At 35.4% G+C, this 22,825-nt stretch overlaps 1 protein-coding gene across 1 annotated transcript in view; it reads right to left on the bottom strand.

The window, feature by feature from the left end:
- Positions 1-22,825, bottom strand: part of NEB (nebulin) — a 227,111-nt gene that overhangs the window by 50,439 nt on the left and 153,847 nt on the right. Inside the window, 19 exon segments of the mRNA XM_032222196.1 lie at positions 196-300; positions 427-531; positions 1,270-1,374; positions 1,602-1,709; positions 3,006-3,110; positions 5,469-5,573; positions 6,090-6,194; positions 8,236-8,340; positions 9,475-9,579; positions 10,173-10,277; positions 11,411-11,515; positions 11,648-11,752; positions 11,939-12,043; positions 13,903-14,007; positions 16,301-16,411; positions 16,754-16,852; positions 17,842-17,946; positions 18,042-18,146; positions 21,794-21,901. Coding sequence (XP_032078087.1) covers positions 196-300; positions 427-531; positions 1,270-1,374; positions 1,602-1,709; positions 3,006-3,110; positions 5,469-5,573; positions 6,090-6,194; positions 8,236-8,340; positions 9,475-9,579; positions 10,173-10,277; positions 11,411-11,515; positions 11,648-11,752; positions 11,939-12,043; positions 13,903-14,007; positions 16,301-16,411; positions 16,754-16,852; positions 17,842-17,946; positions 18,042-18,146; positions 21,794-21,901 — 2,001 coding nt within the window.

The following is a 22,825-nucleotide window of genomic DNA, read 5'->3' as shown; positions in this document are numbered from 1 at the left end:
TTCCTAACCAAGGACCTAAGGATTATTAAAGTAGCATCTAGGAATATAGACAGTTCCTTATTTGTAAAACATATTTACAAACCATTATTTGTAAATACTGCAAACACATTTGATTACATTTATGTTTTATTTCTGTTTAGCAAGAATGGTCAAAAGTGATAAAAGTTTCCATAGAAAAGATTTTAAAATACTCACATCACTTGACAAGATTGCATTCTGCAATGCCAACACTGTGTTTTTGTCATCTGTTACAGACAACTTGCATCCTTTGAGGTATTCTCGGTCAAGCTTGTATTCGTACTGCAAAGAAAGAAGGAATAATAGCAACAACAGCAAAAACTGAAAAGTATCTAGTTTATTCTAAATATCAACAAATTGTCTTATTCCATCAGGGAAAAAAGCAAGTTTTCTTTCTCAGTTGCTTACATCACTCTGTTGCAAGGATGTCTTAGCGGCTTGGATAAAGTCAGGTCTATCCATGGTCCAGTGCCAGTGAGCTTTGGTTGCTTCATATTTCTTCTTGTAATCCAGCTATTTAATAAGAAATATAAACATATAATCAAAGTGTTCTTTAGAATTTAAAAAGGTTATTGTAGTTTGCTGAATAGTTAATCCATCAACCAATCAACAGACATGATTAATAAGAATATTAGCCTGGGACAGATGTAAACTCCATAGAAGAGTGATGTGTCTACGTCATGGTGTAATTGGGCAAATCACACATCTATGTCTAAAAGTCACCCAATTTAGCTTCTTATAGATTTAATGAGCCATTTTTATGATGTTACAAAAGATTGATGGAAAAAGATAAAACCAGTTTAGATTTTACCCAAGAATAGAAATACACAGCTTGTCCAGGTGGTCGGTTCTCTTTTTGGGAGGACACAAAAGCTAATTGCCAGGATTCTATTTGTTAAATGATGGCATCTTCATTTATAACTTCTGAGTTGCATAAGATTCTCCAAGAAAGTTGTATCCTGGGAATCTATACAGCCTCCCTTTCTTTATGAGGAATGTAACTCAACAAGATGGTGTGAGCCCATCTTCGTACTTCTGAAAATAGCATGAGGAACATGAATACTTTGACTCTGGATTTTTATTAAAATATGACAAGTGGGTTCTTCAAATGTTCAAGAGAGTGGGAATTGGGAACCCTGCCTTCCTAGTTTCCTTTGGAAGCCTTAGTCACCAATGACAACGTTTAGATGGGAAAGGAAGGAAGGAAGGAAGGAAGGAAGGAAGGAAGGAAGGAAGGAAGGATGAACTTACATTGCTATTCACTTTGTAAGCCTGCTTAGCAGCTTTAATGTGAACTGAATCTGATACCACATTGCAGTGAGATTTGTTCTGCTCATAGAGTTCTTTGTATTTCAGCTGTTGGAAAAACAGAAGATGAATGTTTTACCTACATAAGGAAAGATAGAATCAAAGCTATCCCAAAAGCATTATTCATGTATTTATGCTAGGCTGGATTGCAGACAACTATTTAAGGCTGACTATATATTTACAACAACATAACTTAAATCCAAAGCATAGAAATAAATAGTCTTACACACGAGGGGCACTTCATTAGAAGGATACAATTGTAAAAAATTACTTACTTCACTTATTCTGTCCATGACCTTCCGTACGTGGAGAATCATGGGAGTATCGTGAATGCTGGTATAGCCCTTTGGTTTGGCTTTCTGGAATTCCAGTTTATAAAGAATCTAACATAAAAGAAAAATAGCACATGTAGTTACTGTATGTGTGTGTGTATATATATATATGTATATGTGTGTGTGTGTGTATGTGTATACATACATACATACATACATACATACATACATACATACATACATACATATACAGACATACAGTATATCACATATCACAGAAGTGAGTACATTCCCTCACATTTTGTAAATATTTAAGTATATCTTGCCAGCAGTTTAGACAATGACTGTATGTTGCATTATTTTGAGGGGACAACACATTTACACTGTTATACAAGCTGTATACTCATTACTTTACATTGTAGCCAAGTGTCATTTCTTCAGTGTTGTCACATGAAAAGATGTGTGTGCATGTTCGTACACACACACACACACACACACTTCCATTAGAAAGTCACCCCCAAAATGTCCAACCTCTCTTCGTTCCCTAGTTATCTCCTATTGGATATCATGAGTGGCTTGAAAAATGCAACTATCCAGTCCAGTCCAAGCAAAACAAGTGATATGTCCACTACTCTCATCTAGATCTGTCTAAATAAGACATAAGACATACAAATGTTGCATCTACAATCACAACAATATTAAAATTGGCTTGTTTGATCTCCTATATTTGAACTATCAAGCCAATGAAACAATCATTTGCATGCACAGAACATACATAGGTCAGAATGAAGAAAGTGGGTGATAGCATGGTAACTGAACACCCTATACTGTATCTTAGCTATCAGACATGAATGATTGCAGTTGATAGCACTCTCTTAATTATCCAACTTAAAGTCTTCTTGAGGACATCTGTAGAGAAAATTGCCTATATTTTCAGCACACATACATATATATAGGGCAACAAAAACAAAAACATGGAATTGTAATTAGCTTTTGGCATCGGATTTTGCATCATTCAGGTCTGCTACCAGTCAATGAACATTTTATACTTGATGATATAGTTTATCATTTGGTGTGTTTGACAAGTGTATTTGATCTCAAATCTCTTAATTAGGAAGGTTACTGACTAGTCACTATTTCTCAGTCTGAGAAGTTTGTTATGGAAACAAAACTGAGGGGAAGCCAAGAACTCAAGAGACACCAATCTTCTTGAAGATATGTGACCCATATCTTCTCCAGAACACATTTAAAAAAACCCAAACCCATCATTGATTTATCTTTAAACTTACCATTTAATTTGAGAATTTTCAGTCAGAGAGCCACTACTGATTCATTTCCTATCTCTCCCAAAATAACAATAATAAAAAAAGTTGCTTGACACCACTTCTTTCAAATCTCAGCACTTACATCACTGATTAGCTTGTTGACTTTGGTAGTCCTCAGATGTTCTGGAGTATCCACAATACTCGTAAATTTGTCCTTCTGCTTTTCATACAGCCTTTTGTACTTGTACTGTAGAAGGAAAAACAAATAACAGCGATATGGAATGGCAGCAACAAAAACACCGCCAATACACCTTTTCAAAAGGGAGCTAGAATTAGCCTGCTGACTATCAACAGCTGCATAGAGGTCAACTGAAACTGTCTATGTGGGGAGCGAAGCCCACACAACGGAAATGTCAGTTAGGTGTCTTTTGGTTATGCTGAATTCAAAGGAAGCCAACGAGATGCAAAAAAAACCCTGCAGAGCACACATTCAAGTCACCTCTCAGCCATGTAACTTGGACTGACTACTGTGAATCATCATCTCTAACCCTCCCACCACCTTGATATGGGAATGGATATGAGATAATCCCATATATCCTTCCTGGGACAGGATGTGAACATGATAAATAAAAGGAGTAAATTAGCAGCTTTTCACCCAAGCAGATGAAAACATGGGCTGCGCTTGGAAGGATCTCTTACAATGAATAACCAGTGTAAGTAAGTTGCATCTTTTAGAACGTAAATTTAAGAATTTGTTAAATATTGATTTATTCATTTTATAGTGTTTCCTTTCTGTTGCAATCCACTCAGACTCTGGGCTGTATATAAGAGTATGAATGAATTCAGGACCACTGAACCCACAAAAATTAGGAGTTGTTGGCCAATATTACAACTGTATATTAAGTAAAAAAAAATACTGGAATTGAACTTCCTAAATTATTTTTTGTTTTTATTTTGAAACATCAGATTAATTGCAAATCCAAACAATACTTCATAATTATAGCAGAAGGGAAAATACTGAAACTATTAATTGTACAGATATTTTTAAAATATCTATAAATATATTACTTATTTTGAGCAGTAGACATAAATATTATTATAGGGGAACCTCAGGGAACCTTCTATTTAGTTATACGTAGAATACCAGGACCTCTTAAAATGGTATAAAGACAAGAGTGAAAACATAACCATTTTTGTTTATGCATTATAATGAAAACAACAACAACAAATGCATGCCCAAAGACACAAATTCATGCACAAAGAATTGCGCGTATACAAAACAATGACAGCATATACTAAGAGATTGCTGACGTATCAATGCCATAAATAAAGCATGTGTGTAGACTAGATGCAGGGAGACTGAATTTAATTCTAAGATTAGTTAACATTCCAAATCTAAAACTATTTACGTGTAAAGAAAACAATCTATCAATTTTAGGGCAAGTAAATAATAAAGTTTGGCATCATAATATTCCTTGATTCCTGTAAATCAATTAAGATTATTGTAGCGTAATCTAGATTTACATAAAATGAATATTTTGTTCACAAATATCAATGCTGCTTTACTTCCAAACATGATTTGTTTGTGAATTCAAGGTTTGGAGTTTAAATGGGAGCAGAAAGATTTAATTTTCAGGTAGCTGCACATGATAGAAAAGATTAAAAATGACTGATATCTCATTTTAGAATTGGGCTTATAGAAAGCTGAAGGACTGAATTATGAAACCCTAAATATGAATGTCCAAGCTCTTGGATGCAGCTATGCCAGTTTGAACTTGTTTAGAGAATGAAGGGGATGTTTGTATTAGAATAGGTAAACAATGACTATCATGTGCACAATGGAGAATCTATGTTGGCCAGATGTTCCCTTCCCACATTTTAACAAAAACTGAGGCTTTCCAAATAAAGAACAATAATTTCTGGGACTAGTCTCTCCCCCAAAAGAAGAATAAATATTGTAGCTGGTACAATGCAAGTTGTCCTGATGAAGGTAAAAATCAGGAGACCGAAATAAATTGCATCTATTTGTATTTGCAGGGAACAAATGATCTAAAATAGCATTTTATATAGCCAATAGGGGGATATGGTTGCTAGCCAGATGTCTATCATGATGATAGGCATGGAAAATGAGACTGGATATTTCTTCCTACTCATACCTGTATGTGTCACAGACAGATGTAGTTTTGACCTATGTGTAGAAAGAGAGACCCATAGTAGTTTCCTCCCATTCATTGTCTTTGCTCTAATATGTAGCAAATAATGTCAACATTCAAAATCAACTCCACTCTTTTAACGAAGTTTTTATGTTTATTGGACAAAGCCTTCTTCAGTCAATTCACTGTATTCTGTGGTGTGTATTGTACAGAGGTTGAATGTCTATTAAAGGCTATTATATATGCAGAGGCTATTATATATGCAGATTTTTAATTACATCCTTCAACATTCACTACTGTCATATCAGCACTATCAATCCACTATAACTGCTGCTACTGTTACTACTGCTACCATTACTACATCAGCTGCTGTTGCTGCTGCTGCTAATACTACTACTACTACTACTACTACTACTACTACTACTACTACTACTACTACTACAAAACATTACCTGACTCCACTGATATGTGTTGTACAATGCTGTCAGCATATCTGGTCGCAGAATTTCATTGCACCCCCGTTGTAGGAACAACTTGGCACTAGACTTATATTTATTCTGTTCATGCAAAAAGCAACGAAGCACAAAAAAGAAAAGACTCATGAAGACAACAAAAAGAGCTCTAGATCCCAGATAGTGAGATTTAGGCCTTTGAACTACTCATGTGTTCTCAAAAATCACACCAATGAACGGTATTTGCTGTAGGCAGCATCATGAATAATGTTATAACTGAATAACTGAACAGCGGAAACCAAAAGAGCTATCCCCGCACCCAGGGCTGCCCTTTTAATAAGAAGAACATTCTTATTGAAATGTAGTAGAGAAGTCATCCTCATCCATTGGGGCATAATTTATGAGAACACAGAATATGGACAGGCTCACTCAAAAAGCTACTGAGCAATTTTGGGTGGCGAAGTACAGATAGTTTTCAGTACATGAAAGACATAACATTTTGAATATCCCGAATCACACCTGTTATAGCGGACTAGCGACACTTCAGACATGTAAAAATGGACATCCACAAATGATAGCAGCCACATTTTGGATGTCTTGACCAACTTTGGCCAACAGTACCTGACTGCTTAACTCTCCTCCCCATTTGGCCAGCAAGGTTTTAGGATCATCCACCACCAAGGAATACTTATCCTTCTTCTTCTCATACTCTGATTTGTACAATTTCTGCTCAAAGCAGCATCATGAAGTAATACATGGAGAGGCATAAATGTTAACAGTGATGTGTCAACTATGCAAAACTTTTTTTAGTTATACATATATTTAAAACACAACATAATCTTATAAATTTAAACAGAACAGTGCTACGCTGCTCTAATCAGAAAGCAGCCTGAATAATGGATTATGTTAAATGTCAATGTCAATGTTAAAGATACAGAATTAAAACTTCAGAGTCGGCAGCATGTCTTCCAATTCAAATTAATCAAAATACTAAATTCAACTGCATTATGACTAATGCAGTTAGTGTGTGTGTGTGTGTGTGTATGTATGTATGTATGTATGTGTGTATATATATATATATATATATATATATATATATATATATATATATATATATATATATATATATATATATATATATATATGCATTTCAAAATATATAAATGCTTGTTATATAGGTCCAAACTAATAATCTGGACTTAAACCATTAAGGACACATAGCAAAATATAGAACATATTCAACTGACAGCAGAATTTGGCATACTACAGCACCAATTAATTTTGCTGGCCTGTATCAGATTGACTTGAAATATACTTACTTCATAGCTGCAAATGTTGGAAAATTAACTTGATTTATATATCAAGCAAAAGAAAAATTATGTATTCAGCAGAAATAAAGTGACCCTAAAACATAGATGCATCTTGGAAACAAGGTGAATTCTCATTTTCTCTGTGTTAAACAATTATTATTATTATTATTATTATTATTATTATTATTATTATTATTATTATAGGAGTTTATAAAATCATTTTCTATTCCTTATATGCGTAAAATTTTTCTGATTGATTCAAACATTATTTTATATCAAATATGAGAATATCTAGCTTGTGGTTGGATATTCACATCTTCCAAGTTGACTTCTTAGGGAGATCCTACTACTGTTCCCAAATTTCTTAACTTTCTTCCTTCCTTCCACACGTCCAATTCTCTTTAAGTTGCATCTTAATATAAACTAGTTAGTTTTTTATGGTTGGATTTACTTTTATAAAACAAAATAGGGCACTATCACAAAGAAACCTCAAGCTCTTTTCATACCAAATCTCATATGTCCAGGATTCCTTTAAAGAAAATTCATTGTGTGTTTTTCATGCACCTTCTTAACCTTATTTCTATGCATGTGACGCCAATCAAGGAATCTTGAAGATATTATTTCATCTAAGCTCTCTAGATATTGCTATTTATTCCTACTTGTTTTTAGAACACTAGTCCCTTTCACAAAATCGTTAGTCAACTTCTAATCCAGTCAAATCTCTTTATGGGTGATTGTAGCAGTGTACACTTATCTTACCCTAACCGGACTCCCTCCCGCCACAAATCACCTTCTTAAAGTACCTTTAAGAAGGCTTTGTAGCATCTTTCCTTTGTCCAGGCAATTAACTGTTGGTACGATTTGGGTATTGCTGCCAACCAGTGCTTAAGATGTGCATTCTATGCTGCTAGATATTGGGAGCAAGGTCTGAAATGAAGATACTTGCTTGTTTAGCTATCCTTTTCTCCAACTACCTTGAAGAACTGGGTAGGTAAAATGTATTAATTCTCTGAACCTCTATATCTCTATGAGATGAAAGTCTGACTGGAGATTGGAATTTATTTGGGGCATGAGTAGGTTAGTTTTGAGCTATATTTAACCTTCTGAGGATTAACAATAGAAATAGCACTTAGATTTATATATCACTTCATAGAGCTTGTCAACCCTTTCTAAATAGTTTACAGAGTCATCATATTGTCCCCAACAATCTGGGTCCTTATTTTACTTACTCCAGAAGGATGGAAGACTGAATCAACCTTGTGCCACAACCACTCTTAGTTAACTTATAAATTAGTTAATTCATTCAGGTTTGTTTGTTTTTTAAGTTTCTCAGCCAACTAATCTTCCTGACCTAGTTAAGCACATTGAGAGTACAAAAGAATTTAATGTGCTGAGGAAGATTTAGTGAAATTGTTGTGAGCAATTCCTATATTACAAGAGTCTTTTAATCTACTTACCGCATCCATCAACCGAGTAGCATGTTTAAAATGTCTGTTAATTGGTGTGTCCACAACATGATTGAACTTGGATTTTGTCTTTTCATTTATTTCCTTGTACTTATACTATTGAAAACAAATAGACAACAGTTATAAGGATACAATTAAAAGAATCAAAAGCCAGTATCAAACACTGATCAAATATAAATGTGTGAAACACTGCAGTCTTTTCACAATTACTAATGAAAATGAGACATCAGTAAATCATTCCTTGAATGTTTTCAGCCTGGGACACTTGTTAGTCTGCTGCATCCCAAAACAGAACTGTGTGATATTTTTACTTACTTATTTACCAGATTTATAGATTCCCTGATTCCACCATGATTTGGGTGGCTCACAGAAAATTATTATTTCTTTATTAGATTGATATCCCATCCTTCCTCCAGAGAGTCAAGGTATTGACTTTGCTGTCTTTCCTCCAATTTTCTCCCACAACAAAAATCTTGTGAGATAAGTTGGGCTGATTGTGTCTACCCCAAAGTCACCAAATGAGCCTCTGTGATTGAGGATGGATTTGAACATAGGTCTTCCAAGTCACAGTCCAACGTTTTAACTATTATACTATGTAAAACGCAACCCATTTATTTCAAGTAGTCCTTGACTTACAACCATTCATTAAGCGACCATTCAAAGTTACAATGGCACTGAAAAATATGACTTGCAACCAGTCCTTGCACCTATGACTGTTGCAGCATTTCCATGGTCTCATGATCACAATTTCGGTTCTTGACAACCAGCTTGTATTTACAACAGTTGCAGCATCACAAGCACATGTGATAGCCATTTGCGCTTTCTCAGCTGGCTTCACACTAACAAAGTAAATGGGGGAGACTAAAATCACTGAACAATTCCAATGATTTATCTAACAACCATGGCAAAAAGGGCTGTAGAATCGAGTGCAAGTCACTTAGCAAGTATCTTGTGTAGCAACAGAAATCCTGATCCCAATTGTGGTTGTAACTCGTGGATTACCTGACCCAGTATTGTAGAAACTGGTAAAATTTTATGTTGCTAAAAAAAAATCCATTAGGCAAACCTGTGCCAGTTTACTAGGAAGAAAATTATTAAATTGATTTCTAAATAATGTATCAAAGATCTTTCCCCTTGTGTATGCAGAATCCTGCCGCTATCAAACTAAATCAGATCTTCCTTATGAAACAACCTATCGCAACTTTAAACAGGAACAAATAATGCACGTACTGGACTATAGAGAGCTTTATTCTTTCCTGCGAGGACAAAATCAGGAGTATCCCATGCGTAGCATCCAATGCCTTTGAGCCATGTTAAATCTTCCTTATATTTAACCTGCAAAAACAAAGTAGTAAGAGAAAACTTAACTATAAGAAGTAATTTCAAAACTCTAATTTAACCAGACAGTTAAATTGTTCAACTCTGTTTAGCAGATTTTAGGTAAAAGAAGTATATTTTTTCATTTGGCATGTAAACTGAATCTATGCCAAAGTCCTCTTGGCAACTCTTTGAACGAGAACTGAAAACCTAAAATAACCTCCGATGAAAAGTCCTTTAAATATTTACATCTGCTCAATTCTGGCAGAGTAGAGCCTGAGTCTGTTCTTCTCCATTCAATTCCACCTATCATATAAACCATTAATTAAAATTTTTTATTCCTTTGCTTTTAACTACACTTTATCATGGACCTTAGAAGTTTTGACAGATTTTAAATTCTGAGACCATAAACAAAATGCAGTCGAAAGTCCACTGGTAATCTTGCAGGTGGCATTGTAACTGCTAAGCTCTCCAGCGTATGAACAAAAATAGAAAATCATCCACTTTTGAATTGCATCATAAATTAACCACCCTAGATTTTCTCATGCCTATTGCTCTGGAAGGCTTATTTATGTGCAAGATGCCAGTGGTCAAAATAAATTAATACTCACAGTACTAACTGCATCGGTGACTGCACGATGGTGGTAGTGTTCTGGCCGGTCTGGAATAGATCTCCAAAATCCTAATTCACTCATGTACTTTGCTTTATATTTCACCTTTAAAAAAAAGAATTTGCAAACAATGAATAAATAATATTAAATTAACAAAAAACACAATGCACTCTCAGAATGTATATATGTTTTTTCACAAGAAAGCCCCACTAAATGCAATGGTACCTGCTCCCTAATAAATCGATTTCCAATCGCAGCAGATTATTAGGAGAACATATCCACAAAACTGAGCTGCTTTATGCAGGCAATCTAGATTAAGAAAAATATGCACTGGACGGAAGTACCAGGAGGTGGCACAAATCACTTCTGTTGCTTGAAATTTCTTTCTTTCAGCAAAACTAAACTAGAAGTGGGGTGGACAAATGAAGCATTGTGGAATACCAAATCCATACCCCAACCAGACTGGTGAGGGTGTCCGTAATGCCATCACAAAATTAAGACAATTAAAATAAGCAGTGCTAAGTAACTTCCAATACAGTTGTTGTTACTCAGTCACTAAGTTGTACTTGACTCTTCGTGACCCCATGGACCATAGCCTGCCAGGTTCCCCTGTCCTCCATTGTTCCCAGAGTTTGCCCAAATCCATGTTCATTGCACTAATGGCACTAACTCATCCTCATTCACCTTTTGCCTTCAATATTACCCAACATCAGAGTCTTCTCATTTGGTGGCCAAAGTATTTGGACTTCAGTTTCAGTCTCTGCCCTTCCAAAGAACAGGAAGGATTGATTTTCTTTAGGATGGACTGATTTCATATCATTAATTTCAAGGGACTCTCAAGAGTCTTCTCTAGCACCACAATTTCAGAGCACCAATTGTTTGGCCCTCAGCCTTCCTTATGGTCCAACTCTCCAAGCCATATATTACTACTTGGAAAACCATGGCATTGGCAATATGGACCTTTGTTGGCAAGGTGATGTTACTGCTTTTTAAGATCTTATCTACGCTCTGATGCAGTATTCTAAATCTAATGGAAGCTCCCCAAACCCCAATTTGATGTAATGATCCCTAATGACAATTACATTTGCCTGTGGCTGGGTGGGTGGGTGGGAGGGATGGGGGACAATTGGACCCTTTTAAAGACAAAGCCCTGTAAAATGGATGTTTTAGAGTTAAATGGAGATTGAGAATGTTTTATAGTCGGGCAGAATTGCATGTTTAAGAAGCCATATACTTACTTTGCTGATATCATCAGTGACTTTGCGGTGATAGACAATATCTAAGGCATCCTTTACAGTGTGGTATTTACCCTTTGCTCGCTCAAATGTTTCTTTGTAGCGCAGCTGGTTTAAAAAATAAAAGAAGAATTTCATCACGAACAGCCACATATTAAGAATTGATTATCTCCAATTAAATATTTATAGCATGAAAGCATGTATTATCTAAAAATGTATCTCTTTTTGTCACACACTTACATCACTGGCATTCAGATAAGCCTTCTTAGCTCTGATGAGGATTGGTGTATCTGGGACTGTTACATACTTATCCTTTAGTTTGTCATAGAGTGATCTGTATTTTTTCTAAAGAAACAGAAGTGAGAGGGGAGGAAAAGTATGGTTAATATTGAGACTTGTGTTCTACAGAGGCTAAAGTATAAAAGTGGGACCTTGAGTATCGCAGTGAGCATGGCCTGAAGAGTTGCTTTTTAGGAGAACCAGATGTTTATCCGTCTCTCCAAGACAAAGACAAAGGGTTGCAACTTTTACCTCACTGGCAAAGTCCTTCACATGCTTAGCAAGTTTTAAGGCAGGTGTCTGGTCTCCAGCATGGTGATGTGGTCTTTCCTTGGTGGCGAGTTCAACATACAAGTACTGTAGAAGAATATAAAGTTGTCACAGATCAGAGAGGTTTCATGTACATCTAAAAACCTAGACTTCTTCTTCCATTGAATTTTGCATACTTATATCCTTGGTCTTTTTGCTCTTAAGTGTCAGTTCATGCTTACCTACAGGCATTTTTTAAATCAGGGATCTCTGAAGATCAGAGCTACTGCTTTTTGTAGGAAGAAATGTGCTTTACAACCAAGCAAAAACCCTTCAAATAATGGCTGGGATATTTCTCATGATAAATATTTGTGCTGTATTATATACTGTATATACACTCATAATAATTAACTAAACGTATAAGGCCCTCCAGGCAGTGTACAAAAAATACCAATAAAATATGAGTAGAAACCCCAAACATCCTGAAGAAAAAATGCATGTATATATGTACACACATATTTATACAGAGGGAACTGCAATGAACTAAATCAATTAATAAAATCAATCATTACTCTAGTTGGATTATTGCCTGGTAGAGTTTTCTACGACAAGCTTCTAACAAGAAATACTAGCCAAATGCGTCAAAAAATGATCCATGTCCAGCACAGTCAAAGTATAGTAATAAGAAAAGTTAAATTGCAAAACAACTTGCACTCATATCAACTCAGCTCTGGTTACCAAAATTTAGCACAGTATCCAAATTTATTTTTTCAATTTCTTTCAAATAATCAAAGGAGGTAAAAGACAAATGCCTTCTAGTTGGATGTTTGTGGCTTTAAATCGGTGATGAATTAATAACTATATTATTAAAACAGTACAGCTATGGTGCAATTAGAACAATAGCCATATATAGCCTAGTAGTTCAGAATGTGAGAAAAGTATACAAGATGGAGGAGGAGGAGGAGGAGGAGGAGGAGGAGGAGGAGGAGGAGGAGGAGGAGGAGGAAGATGGTGATATAAGGAGGAAGAGGAGGAAAAGGAAAAGGAGGAGGAAAAGGAGGAAATATTGGGCATAAGCTTTTGCAAAGGAAAGAATGTAACAATAGAAGACAGATCAGAACTGAGTTGGAATTAAGACAAAGAGAATTCTTGGAGGTGGAAAAGACCTGAAGATTCCACTAAGCTGACTCAATAATTACATGCACAGGAAACCATTTGTTACTGTAATTTGCACAATTACAAAGCACATAACAATGGCAGGAGAAGAGCTCTTAATATATCCTTTCCGATGAGCTGAGTAGGTCAGAGTTACTTGGCAGAAATTCCAACAGCACAGATTTACAAAAGGAAAATTGCCTGCATGTTCTTGGCTAAGTGGGGGGGGGGGGAGGAAATGTCTTATTACTTGGAAAAACACCTCAGAGTTATATGTGTGCTTGACAGAGTTTCCATTAAATTACATTGGAGGTTTATGAGACTACACTACTTTCTTTTATTGTCATGATTTAAGTTGGCAGAGGAAAAACTCTTAAATATATGCTATTAATATGAAGAGAGTTAATCATTGCGCAATGCTATTTTCATGCTTTTAATTTTTTCTTCTTTTCTTTAGCTTCTTTTTTAAAAAATAATTACAAATAGTGATATTATCAATATTATGCATAGAGTTTAATTAAGACTACTATGTATTTCTTAAGTTGCCATAATAAACAATTCTGTACCTTTAATTAATTAAGGAAACAATTAATTTCAAAATTGTAAATATCTTGCTTATTTGCCATATTTTTTTTCTTCTATGAATTTTTCTTTTTCTTTTATGCAGTTATTTATCCTCTTCCTTTAAATGTTTTAATAAACAATCAAAAATATGAAGGGAGATGGCACAATGTTTCTCAACACTACAAAATTAAATGTAATTAGAAAATGTTGCACAATTCTTTCATACCAGCAGCTACACATGTACATACCTGGCTCTGCAGTTTTTGTCCCCTTTTGGCTCTATTGATATCTGGTGTATCAAGGATTGATGTGTACTTAGTCTTTTGCTCTTTACCTGCAGCTCTGTATACAATCTGGAAAGGATTATATGAATATGATACTGTGAGACAACCCCAAACATATAATCATGCCCATCTTTAAAGAAAAACAGAGTACCGGTAACCCCTTAAAGTAGTTGATTTGGAGTAAAGGTGGAACATTTAACTTATCATTGAAAATCCTTTTTTCCTAGAATGAAGCGTTGCTCAATATTTCTGTCTAAAGTTATCAAAATAATTTTCACCTTCATTTTGGGGCAGGATATTATTGGAAATGTCTTGCACTAACCTCACTTGTGCCATTGACTACAATAGAAAGAAGATCCTTTAGCCCAAAGATATTGTGCAGCACTTACTTGCAAACAGTATGGAATAGTAGCCGATTTCCTTCATCCTTGAACTTGACTTATAAGAATTAACTTCAAAGCAAATGACCTAAGATTCCTTGACTTTTGCAAGCATGTGTCTATTATAACCAATTGTTGGCTTTAATTTGAACAAAACTAAATTGATTCATTTATAAGATCATAATTTCCCAATAATAACTATCAAAGCCTATGATGGAAAAGGAGGGGAGGCCCAAGGAGATGATGGCCTGATTGTCTATGCTATTTGTCATTGAGCATGAGTTTGCTCTTCTAGTAGACTCTTGGTTATTTTCCCTTCAGTAAGCTCGTGGTTTCCCCTGCCTCTACAGTTGCCAAAGTCATAGATTCCTCATAGAACCAATACTTAATCTGATGCAGGAGTGGGTTCTGGGTGGCTTTACTGCCGGTTTGCTCTTGTGTGAGCACATGTGCAGTTCAATTAAAATTGTTTTGTGCATGCGCAGAACTAAAAAACAAGATGGCGGCGGTGACCGGGGAATTGGTTTGGAGGGTGTGATAGGCCTGGGTCGCTGCCGGTTCCAGCAACCCAGGCCACCATACCACTATCGATTCAGCCAAACCGGGCCGAACCAGTAGGAACCCACCTGTGATCTAATGGGTTTGTTTCTGCTCTTGTCCTTATTCCCCTAGTCTTCTATTTTTTACCTGCTATGAAAAGTATTCAACTTTGTTGGCACTTCTTCTCAGCCTAAACTACAATGTATGCGGTTTGTTATGCTGAAAGCACAATTGCATACAGATTCCGCTGATTACATATAATGTATCAGGGGTGTCAAACTGACGGCCTGCAGGCCGGATGCGTCATGTGCAAGCCACACCCACTCCAGCTCCGCAATGGCAAAAAAAGTCACAATGCATCACATGACGTCACATGATACGATCACGTTTGACACACTTGACACATATCTACCCAAAAAAGGTGCAGAATTTTCTGCACTTTACAAAATTAGCAAGTAGTCCTACCATTAATTCTATTTCACATTTGTATTAGTATCAATAGAATCTTGTCTCTTGACTGTATTTTTCATTGGCAGTTGTCTGCCACAGTGAATGTCCAATCTTCTTCTTCAGTTGGTTCCTTAAAAAACAACTATTCTGTTAGGGGTGAGCTTTCCTTTTGAATTTAAAGGGCTTTTCATTGTGGGAAAACTAACAAATTGTCTACATTTTTTTATTATTATTTAGTGTATGGCAAATACATGGACTTATACCATGTTTTCCCCAAAATAAGACAGGGTCTTATTTTCTTTTGACCCCCCCCCCCGAAATAAGCACTTGGCCTTATTTTCGGGGAGGTCTTATTATTTTTGAGGTATCGGAGGCGGCAAGTGGTCACCTCATGTCTGCTGCTCTGTTGCAATATTTCTGGGGAGGGCTTATTTTTGGGGAGGGGTAATTTTGGGGGGGGTATTTTAGTGCATACGCTCAAAAGTCTGATTGGGTTTATTATCCAGGGAGATCTTATTTTCAGGGAAACAGGGTAGTAGTTCAAATGTTAATGTTCAGTCCACCCAGCCATTCAAGAATAGGGTGCTCTATGTTGAAAAAAATCAGACATTGGACCAGTGTAAGCTTTTGATGGACATTCAAACACAGTGTGGTAGATATTTTGCCAAGGAGCACAAGACCCCACTTAAACAATAAGTCCTGCCAGACACCATGTTGGGTACGGATCCTGTTCAGAGTTGACCAATGCTGACAAGGAAGGTCAAAACCTGGCACCCTTTGTGTGGGGTCGTCTATGTAATTGCCTGTGTCTGGGCGTTCAGCAGCCCATTTGGCTTTCCACTGTGTGTTGACATCAAAGTTGTTAGACAGCTGCTGAGCATGTGCCAGAGAGGGCTTCCTGGATTGAAGTCTGCCAATAACTGCCAGTTATGTCTGGTGAGATAGGCAGCAAATAAATTTGATAGATACAAAAATACATACATTGAACTCACCTCACTAAGATGGGTCTTTAGCTCCTGGTCTTTTCTATAAACAGGAGTGTCCAGAACCACAGAGTATTTGTCTCTAACTTTCTTTGCAGCATCAGTGTACACATAATGAGACTGGAAAGGAAAACAGATTTCAAACATTAGCCCCACAAAATTAAGTAAGAAAGTGAAGATTAAAAGAAAGCTAAGATAGGAAGATTCCCGAGCTTCAATGGAATGTCAGTACAGTTTCATGTTGTCTTTTGTTTAAAATATATTAATATTATGGGTTTATTTGTAAGCCATTTATTATGGAAATTGAAGTGGCATATATGCTTGATTAATTAATTAATTGATCTTATACTGATCTTATATGCCACTTTAAAAATATTAAATCTTGCCTTATACTGAGTCTTATCTTTTAACTAAGATCAAAAAATAATCTAGTATTCATGGTTCTGGGGGGAAATGACATACCCACAGTTTGCGTAAATGCCGTGCACGGACCATATCCGGAGTATCATACAGGAAGCAGCCCAGACCTTTGAGCCATTGCAGATCACTTTTGTATTTAATCTGTCAAATAAAGACATTGATTGAATATATAGTTTTTCCATATCATAATATATATTTCACATAAATCAATCATCTGAACTGGTCTGGAATGCTGGGAAATCACAAAGCCATTCTATTGGAACATTTGTCTAATGCAGGAATGGAAAAACTATAATTTTGCACATGTTATTTGATTCCATTCTGAACAATCCCAACCAGATAGCCAAGACTGATGTGTATTGTAGTCCAAAATCTTGAAATCCACAGGTTTCCATAGGAGTATCCAAAGCAGCTGTAGTTGATACAATGAACTAACCCTGTTCATTCTTCTTTCTTTCTTTCTTTCTTTCTTTCTTTCTTTCTTTCTTTTTTTCTTTCTTTTTTTCTTTGTATTTTTTTTCTGGATGCCCACTCACTCCCAATGACTCTGGGTAGCTTACAAAAATAAAAAGACCCAATATATAAACAATAAAAACAATACTGCCCAGACCTCTTGGAGACAACAAACAAGCCATTTGATGGACTGCATTCCACTCTGGGTTCCCTAGGCCCATTGACAAAATCAGATCTTCAGGAGCTTGGAAAAGAGTGTCAAAGTGGGGACCAATCTAATCTCTGCAGGGATGATGTTCCAAGGGGAGGGAGCCACCACAGAGAAGGCCCTTCTTCTGGGTTCCACCAGCTGCACCTCCTTAGGAGAGGGAACCCATAATATTCCCTGCCTCCCTGCTCTGCTGGGTCAGGTAGATGTTACCAGGAAAATATGGTTCTTTAGATAAACTGGTTCTATGCCATGTAGAGCTTTAAAAGTGACAATTAGTATCTTGAATTGCACCCGGAAGCAGATATATGTTCTCTTTACTGGCTCTAATGCATTTTGATAAATTCTTTTTAGGAAGAAAAACCATAAAGACAAAAAAAGTATTATCATAGACCCTAATATTTGTTGCAACCCATCTATATGTATTCGCAATAATTTATTCTAAAATTTTAAAACAAGTCTTGCTTACATCACTTGTAATTTCTCCAACATAACGGTTGTGTACAGTTTGTGGAGTAAACGGTAAGGAAATCAAGTGTCCTTGCATCTTGAAGAAATCAGTCTTGTAGATAAGCTAAAATAAAGAGAGAAGAAGAATAAGTTTCTCCGCTCCCAGCAAAATCAAACACAACACAAATTGTGCATTTAATATAAATAAAATATGCCTACATCACTGAAAGCTTCTTGGTTCATTTTCACTTGGCGAATGTGTGGAGTATCAGGTGTAGTATGAATCTTATCTTTATTTTTATGATACACCTCCCGATACATTCTCTGTAAGAAAAGAAAAAGGATGAAATAAAAAATTAAAATTAAAACTTAATCTATTTTGCACAGTATTTCCTTAAAAAACACTTATTCTGATCATTTGGATAGATAGAACCAACCCATGAATGCTAAATAATAAACACATGAATTAGCTATACCACTTAAATTAACACAGGCAGTCCTTGACTTACAACAGTTCATTTAGTGACTGTTCAAAGTTACAATGGCACTAAAAAAAGTAACTTATGATTGTTTTTCACACTTATAACTGTTGCAACATCTCCATGATCATGTGATCAAAATTCAGATGCTTGGTGTATTTATAATGGTTGCAGTGTCCCAGGGTCATGTAATCACCTTTTGTGATCTTCTTATAAGCAAAACCAATGGGGAAGCAAGATTCACTTAACAACCATGTTACTAATTTAACAACTGTGGCAAGAAAGGTTGTAAAATCGAGTACAATTCACTTAACAAATGTTCCGCATAGAAATTTTGAGCTCAATTGTGGTCGTAAGTCAAGGACAATCTGTATTAAGAGTAATAGAATACACATGAAGCTCCATGCTCAAAAGAATTGCTTTACAGCGAGCAACAAAAGCAGTTTATCATTCCTGGGAGAAGGAGGAGCCAACGTTGTAATGTCACAATGTGTGGTCTCGATACTCCGAGACCACCATTGACACTTTTGCTGCTGGATGGTCCATTGAGACCTAAACCATCCTGTAGAGATGGTGATCAGGAAGACGAAGCCTTGCTGGTCTCAGGGACATTGCAAAGTCCCTGATCAACCCAAGGGAAGTGCTTTAAGCCGGAGGTAAACAGGCAGCCCCTAGGCTGATGAAGTCGGGACGGCTCCGGAAGGAAGGAAGTGAAAAGAGAAAGTGAGTCTATCTGGTGAGGTATTTTTTCTATTTTGCGAAAGACTGCCCAAAGGAAAAAAAAATTTTTAAAGCCAAATTAGATCCTTAAGTAAAAGAATTGAGCGGCGAAATTAACCCTAATTGGATTGCTTTGGAAAGCTTTTTTTTTCTTTGTAACTATTCTTTGTGGATTGAGGTGCTCGCAACGTTTCTTAATTCTCCTCTTAAAGTGAACGGATTGATTTTTTTTTCTTCTTCTGCTTTTTGTTGCTTTATTCCTTGACTTCTGGATTAAAACCTTCATTCTTATTTTAACTATTCTTCCTATTACGTGTTAGTAAAAGAAATCTAAAGAACTTTGTTTCCTATAAGCCAGAGATAAATATTATAAAGTGAAAAGTAGCAACACTGCCACTCGGAGGTCAGAGGCTGGAGTTTTTGAAACAATGTATCTCTTCTCTTTCCTTCTTTGATTTCACTGACTTTGTAGCTGAAGGGTTTGCAACTTGTTTACAGAAACTGATAAAGAACCAAGGGCATGAATTGTTTTCACAGGTGCCTTTGAGAACTATTTTGGCAGGGGAAAGAAAGTGGGGAAAAAAACAGAAACCTTCTCCTTGGAAGAGCATAAAAGAATTTGTGTTCAAGTCAACCTAAAATTAAAAAAAGAGGCCTGAAAGGCTAGAGTGGCAGTGGCTATTAGTTTTTTTCTTTCTTCTTTTTTGGAAACATGGATCAATATTTAGATGAGGCAACCTTAAAATTCCAAAATATCTTGGCTGGAATTCAAAATCTATTGGAAGGATATGGGAGAATTGAGAAGAAGTTGAAAAGACTAGTCTTCCTCACAGCAAAAGATGATGGGGTTGGAGCCCCAAAAATTAAAGGGGAGAATGAAGATATAGAAGATAAAGACAAGACAATAGATAAATTTATTAATGGAGCAAATGTGGGTGAAAGTGGAAAGAAGGGAATATGGAAAAGGGTATTCAACGAATTGGAGCTCTACCCCAGATTTCAAGATACAAAAGAAAAAAAAATGGTAATGATGATGGACTTAAGAAGAGAATTTTTTTCAGAAGCAAGATGACAACAAAAGACAAGCTAATTTTAGTAGCAGCTGGAGGGCAACGAGATTACCTGAGAGATCCTTCAAGCAACAAAGTGCGGAGAGAAGTCTATAAAAACCTTATAAAGGAGATAAAAAGAAGACTAACTCCACAATTGGCAAGAGAGATAAGACTGTTTTGTTACTGAAAAGATACAGGTTGATAATTAAAGTTGATAATAAAAAATTAGTTGATTTTGGTGATCAATAAGTAGGAATTTAGTAACTCTTAGATTGTTTTAGATTGTTATTAAATTTTTATTCATTAACAAATTAGCTATAATAACAATAATGAAATGATAATGGATACAGCTTAGTGATATATACATGTACTGGCAAACTAGTAAAAGCAATTTGGATATAAATTGCAAATTGTGACTTGGGAAAAAGAACTATAAATTTTATTAACAAATTTTTATTTAGATCTTGTCGCAAAGGTATAAGATTTTTTTTTCCTTTGGGGGTGGGGTTTGACGAGAGGAGATGGGACATAAATAGTAAATGATTTTTAGCCAAGTATAATAACAACAAGAAAATGTCAATGGACATTGTTTAATAATATATACATGCTATGGTATTGGCAAAAGTAACTTGGATATAAATTCTAAACAGTGAGTTGGGGGAAAAGAGGGGGGGAAGGTTTAGAAACTTTATTAATTGACTTTTACTTAAAAGATGTCATAAAGGTGTAATGTTATTGAAGGATTTTTTGAAATAGCTAATGAATGCCATTATGTGGTTGTGTCTTTAAGTATGAATGATTTGAGGTAAAAGCATGTTCAAATAATTGTAGTCAAATGAGAATTATGGTACTTTGATAGTAAGATATACAAAGATGTTTGATTTAAAGTTTATAATCTAATATGAACTATAAGTAATGACTGTGGAAGAAATGCACGAAAGTTATTTGTAACCAATCAACACGCTTTCTACAAGATGTAATGAAGGATGATTCTTTTTTGTGTGTTGATGTTCAATTAAAATTAAAAAAAACTTTAGAAAAAAGCAGTTTATCATTCCTGTTTTGTACTTTCTTACTTGGAGTACTTTGGCCATTTCAGGTATAATTTATTATTTTCTTTAATTTTTTTTTAAAAATTACCCTCCTATTTTAATGCTCAGATCCAATTTCTGCTAAGTATGTAGATGATCAAAAAGTTTACTTAACTGTTATTTTCATCAGGTTACCTTTCTATAGGATCAAAAACTTGTGACTGGACATGCTCTCCATACAACCAGATTGTGAATGGACACACTCTCCATGGTGCCCATCCTCCCCACAAAATCTATAACACATTCCCAACCATTCAGATAAACCTAAAACATTTACTAGCTCAGTCAATGCATTAAAGCTGATGGAGAAAAGAAGCGGAGCATTAACCTCCTTACTATTTTGTAGACATGCAGGTTTTATGCACACATATAGTTCTTCATTGCAAAAACTTACAACTGTGAGGTTTTCAAAGTTATTGATTAGAATACACCATTTAAAACCATTAATATTTCTAGCAGACACATGTATCTGCTTTATCTAAAATGAGTTCATAAACATTGTACAAAAGCGCACCAGTTTTTAATGTAAGATTCCTAAGTAAGATTCAAACAGTGATCACAAATAGTTTTATAAAACCAAGTACTGTATCATAGCAATGTTGGTTTTATAAAATGCATTCATTACTTACCTCATTAAGGATTTTATTGACTTTCCTTGTATGCACAAATGGAACAGCTTTGGGCCCAAAATTGTAACCAGTGCCCTTGATGTGTTCAAAAATTTCTTTATATTTTATCTGAAAAACAAATTCATACATAGACTTCAGATTCAGGTGTCTTTAATAAATAGAAACTGTTTAATAAATAGAACCAAAAAACCAAATGAATCATATATTATATATAATGAAACCAATATTTTATGTAAACATATAGTTAAAAGACCCCAAATTGCAGTTATGCCATGTTTGTCTATCTCAATACTTCCCTTAATCTATTTGAATATTTTAATGAAACCTATGATTTTATTATTTTCCTTTTTATTTGTTTCTTTTAAAATTATCTGACTCAATTGAAAGAAGAAGTCAATAAAAGAAAGATGCTTGGAATTACATTTTAGAAATATATGTACATTTAAAGCAGAATGAAAAATATATGACATATTTTTGAAACAATTGTGATTTTTCTTTTCTTTTGCGGTAAGATAAAGTTTTTCATCTTATCCTAAATATAAAGTCATATAAATCTTATAGTGATACAGTAGCTTTGCTATACAGAGGTCCTCACATGAGCAGAAAATCTCTTGCATAAATGAGAGGATTTTTCCAATATAACACAAGTTTTCTATAGCTAACAAAAGTCTAGATATGTATGTGCATGCTATCTCATGCCTAAAAACTATTTCTATACTCTTAAGCATGAATAAGCATAAATGTTGTTGTATTATGGAATTATTTTGGGTGCTACTGTAATCAGGGGTAGGTTGCTCCCAGCATTACTTTAAAAATGTTAAAAAAAGAAAAACTATTAAATTTATGCAATTACAATTGTCATGCCCATGTGCGGAACCAAAAATCAAGATGGTGCCCCGTTGAGAACTGGTTCAGGGGCATGGCGGGCCTGGGTCTCTGCTGGTTCCAGTGACCCAGGCTGCCAAACCACTACTGGTTTGACTGAACAGGGCCGAACCAGTAGGAACCCATCTCTAACTGTAATGTATCTTG

Source organism: Thamnophis elegans, chromosome 1, assembly GCF_009769535.1.
Source record: "Thamnophis elegans isolate rThaEle1 chromosome 1, rThaEle1.pri, whole genome shotgun sequence".
Lineage (NCBI taxonomy): Eukaryota > Metazoa > Chordata > Lepidosauria > Squamata > Colubridae > Thamnophis > Thamnophis elegans.
The sequence above is the reverse complement of the archived record's forward strand: the minus strand, read 5'-3'. Positions and strand labels throughout refer to the sequence as shown.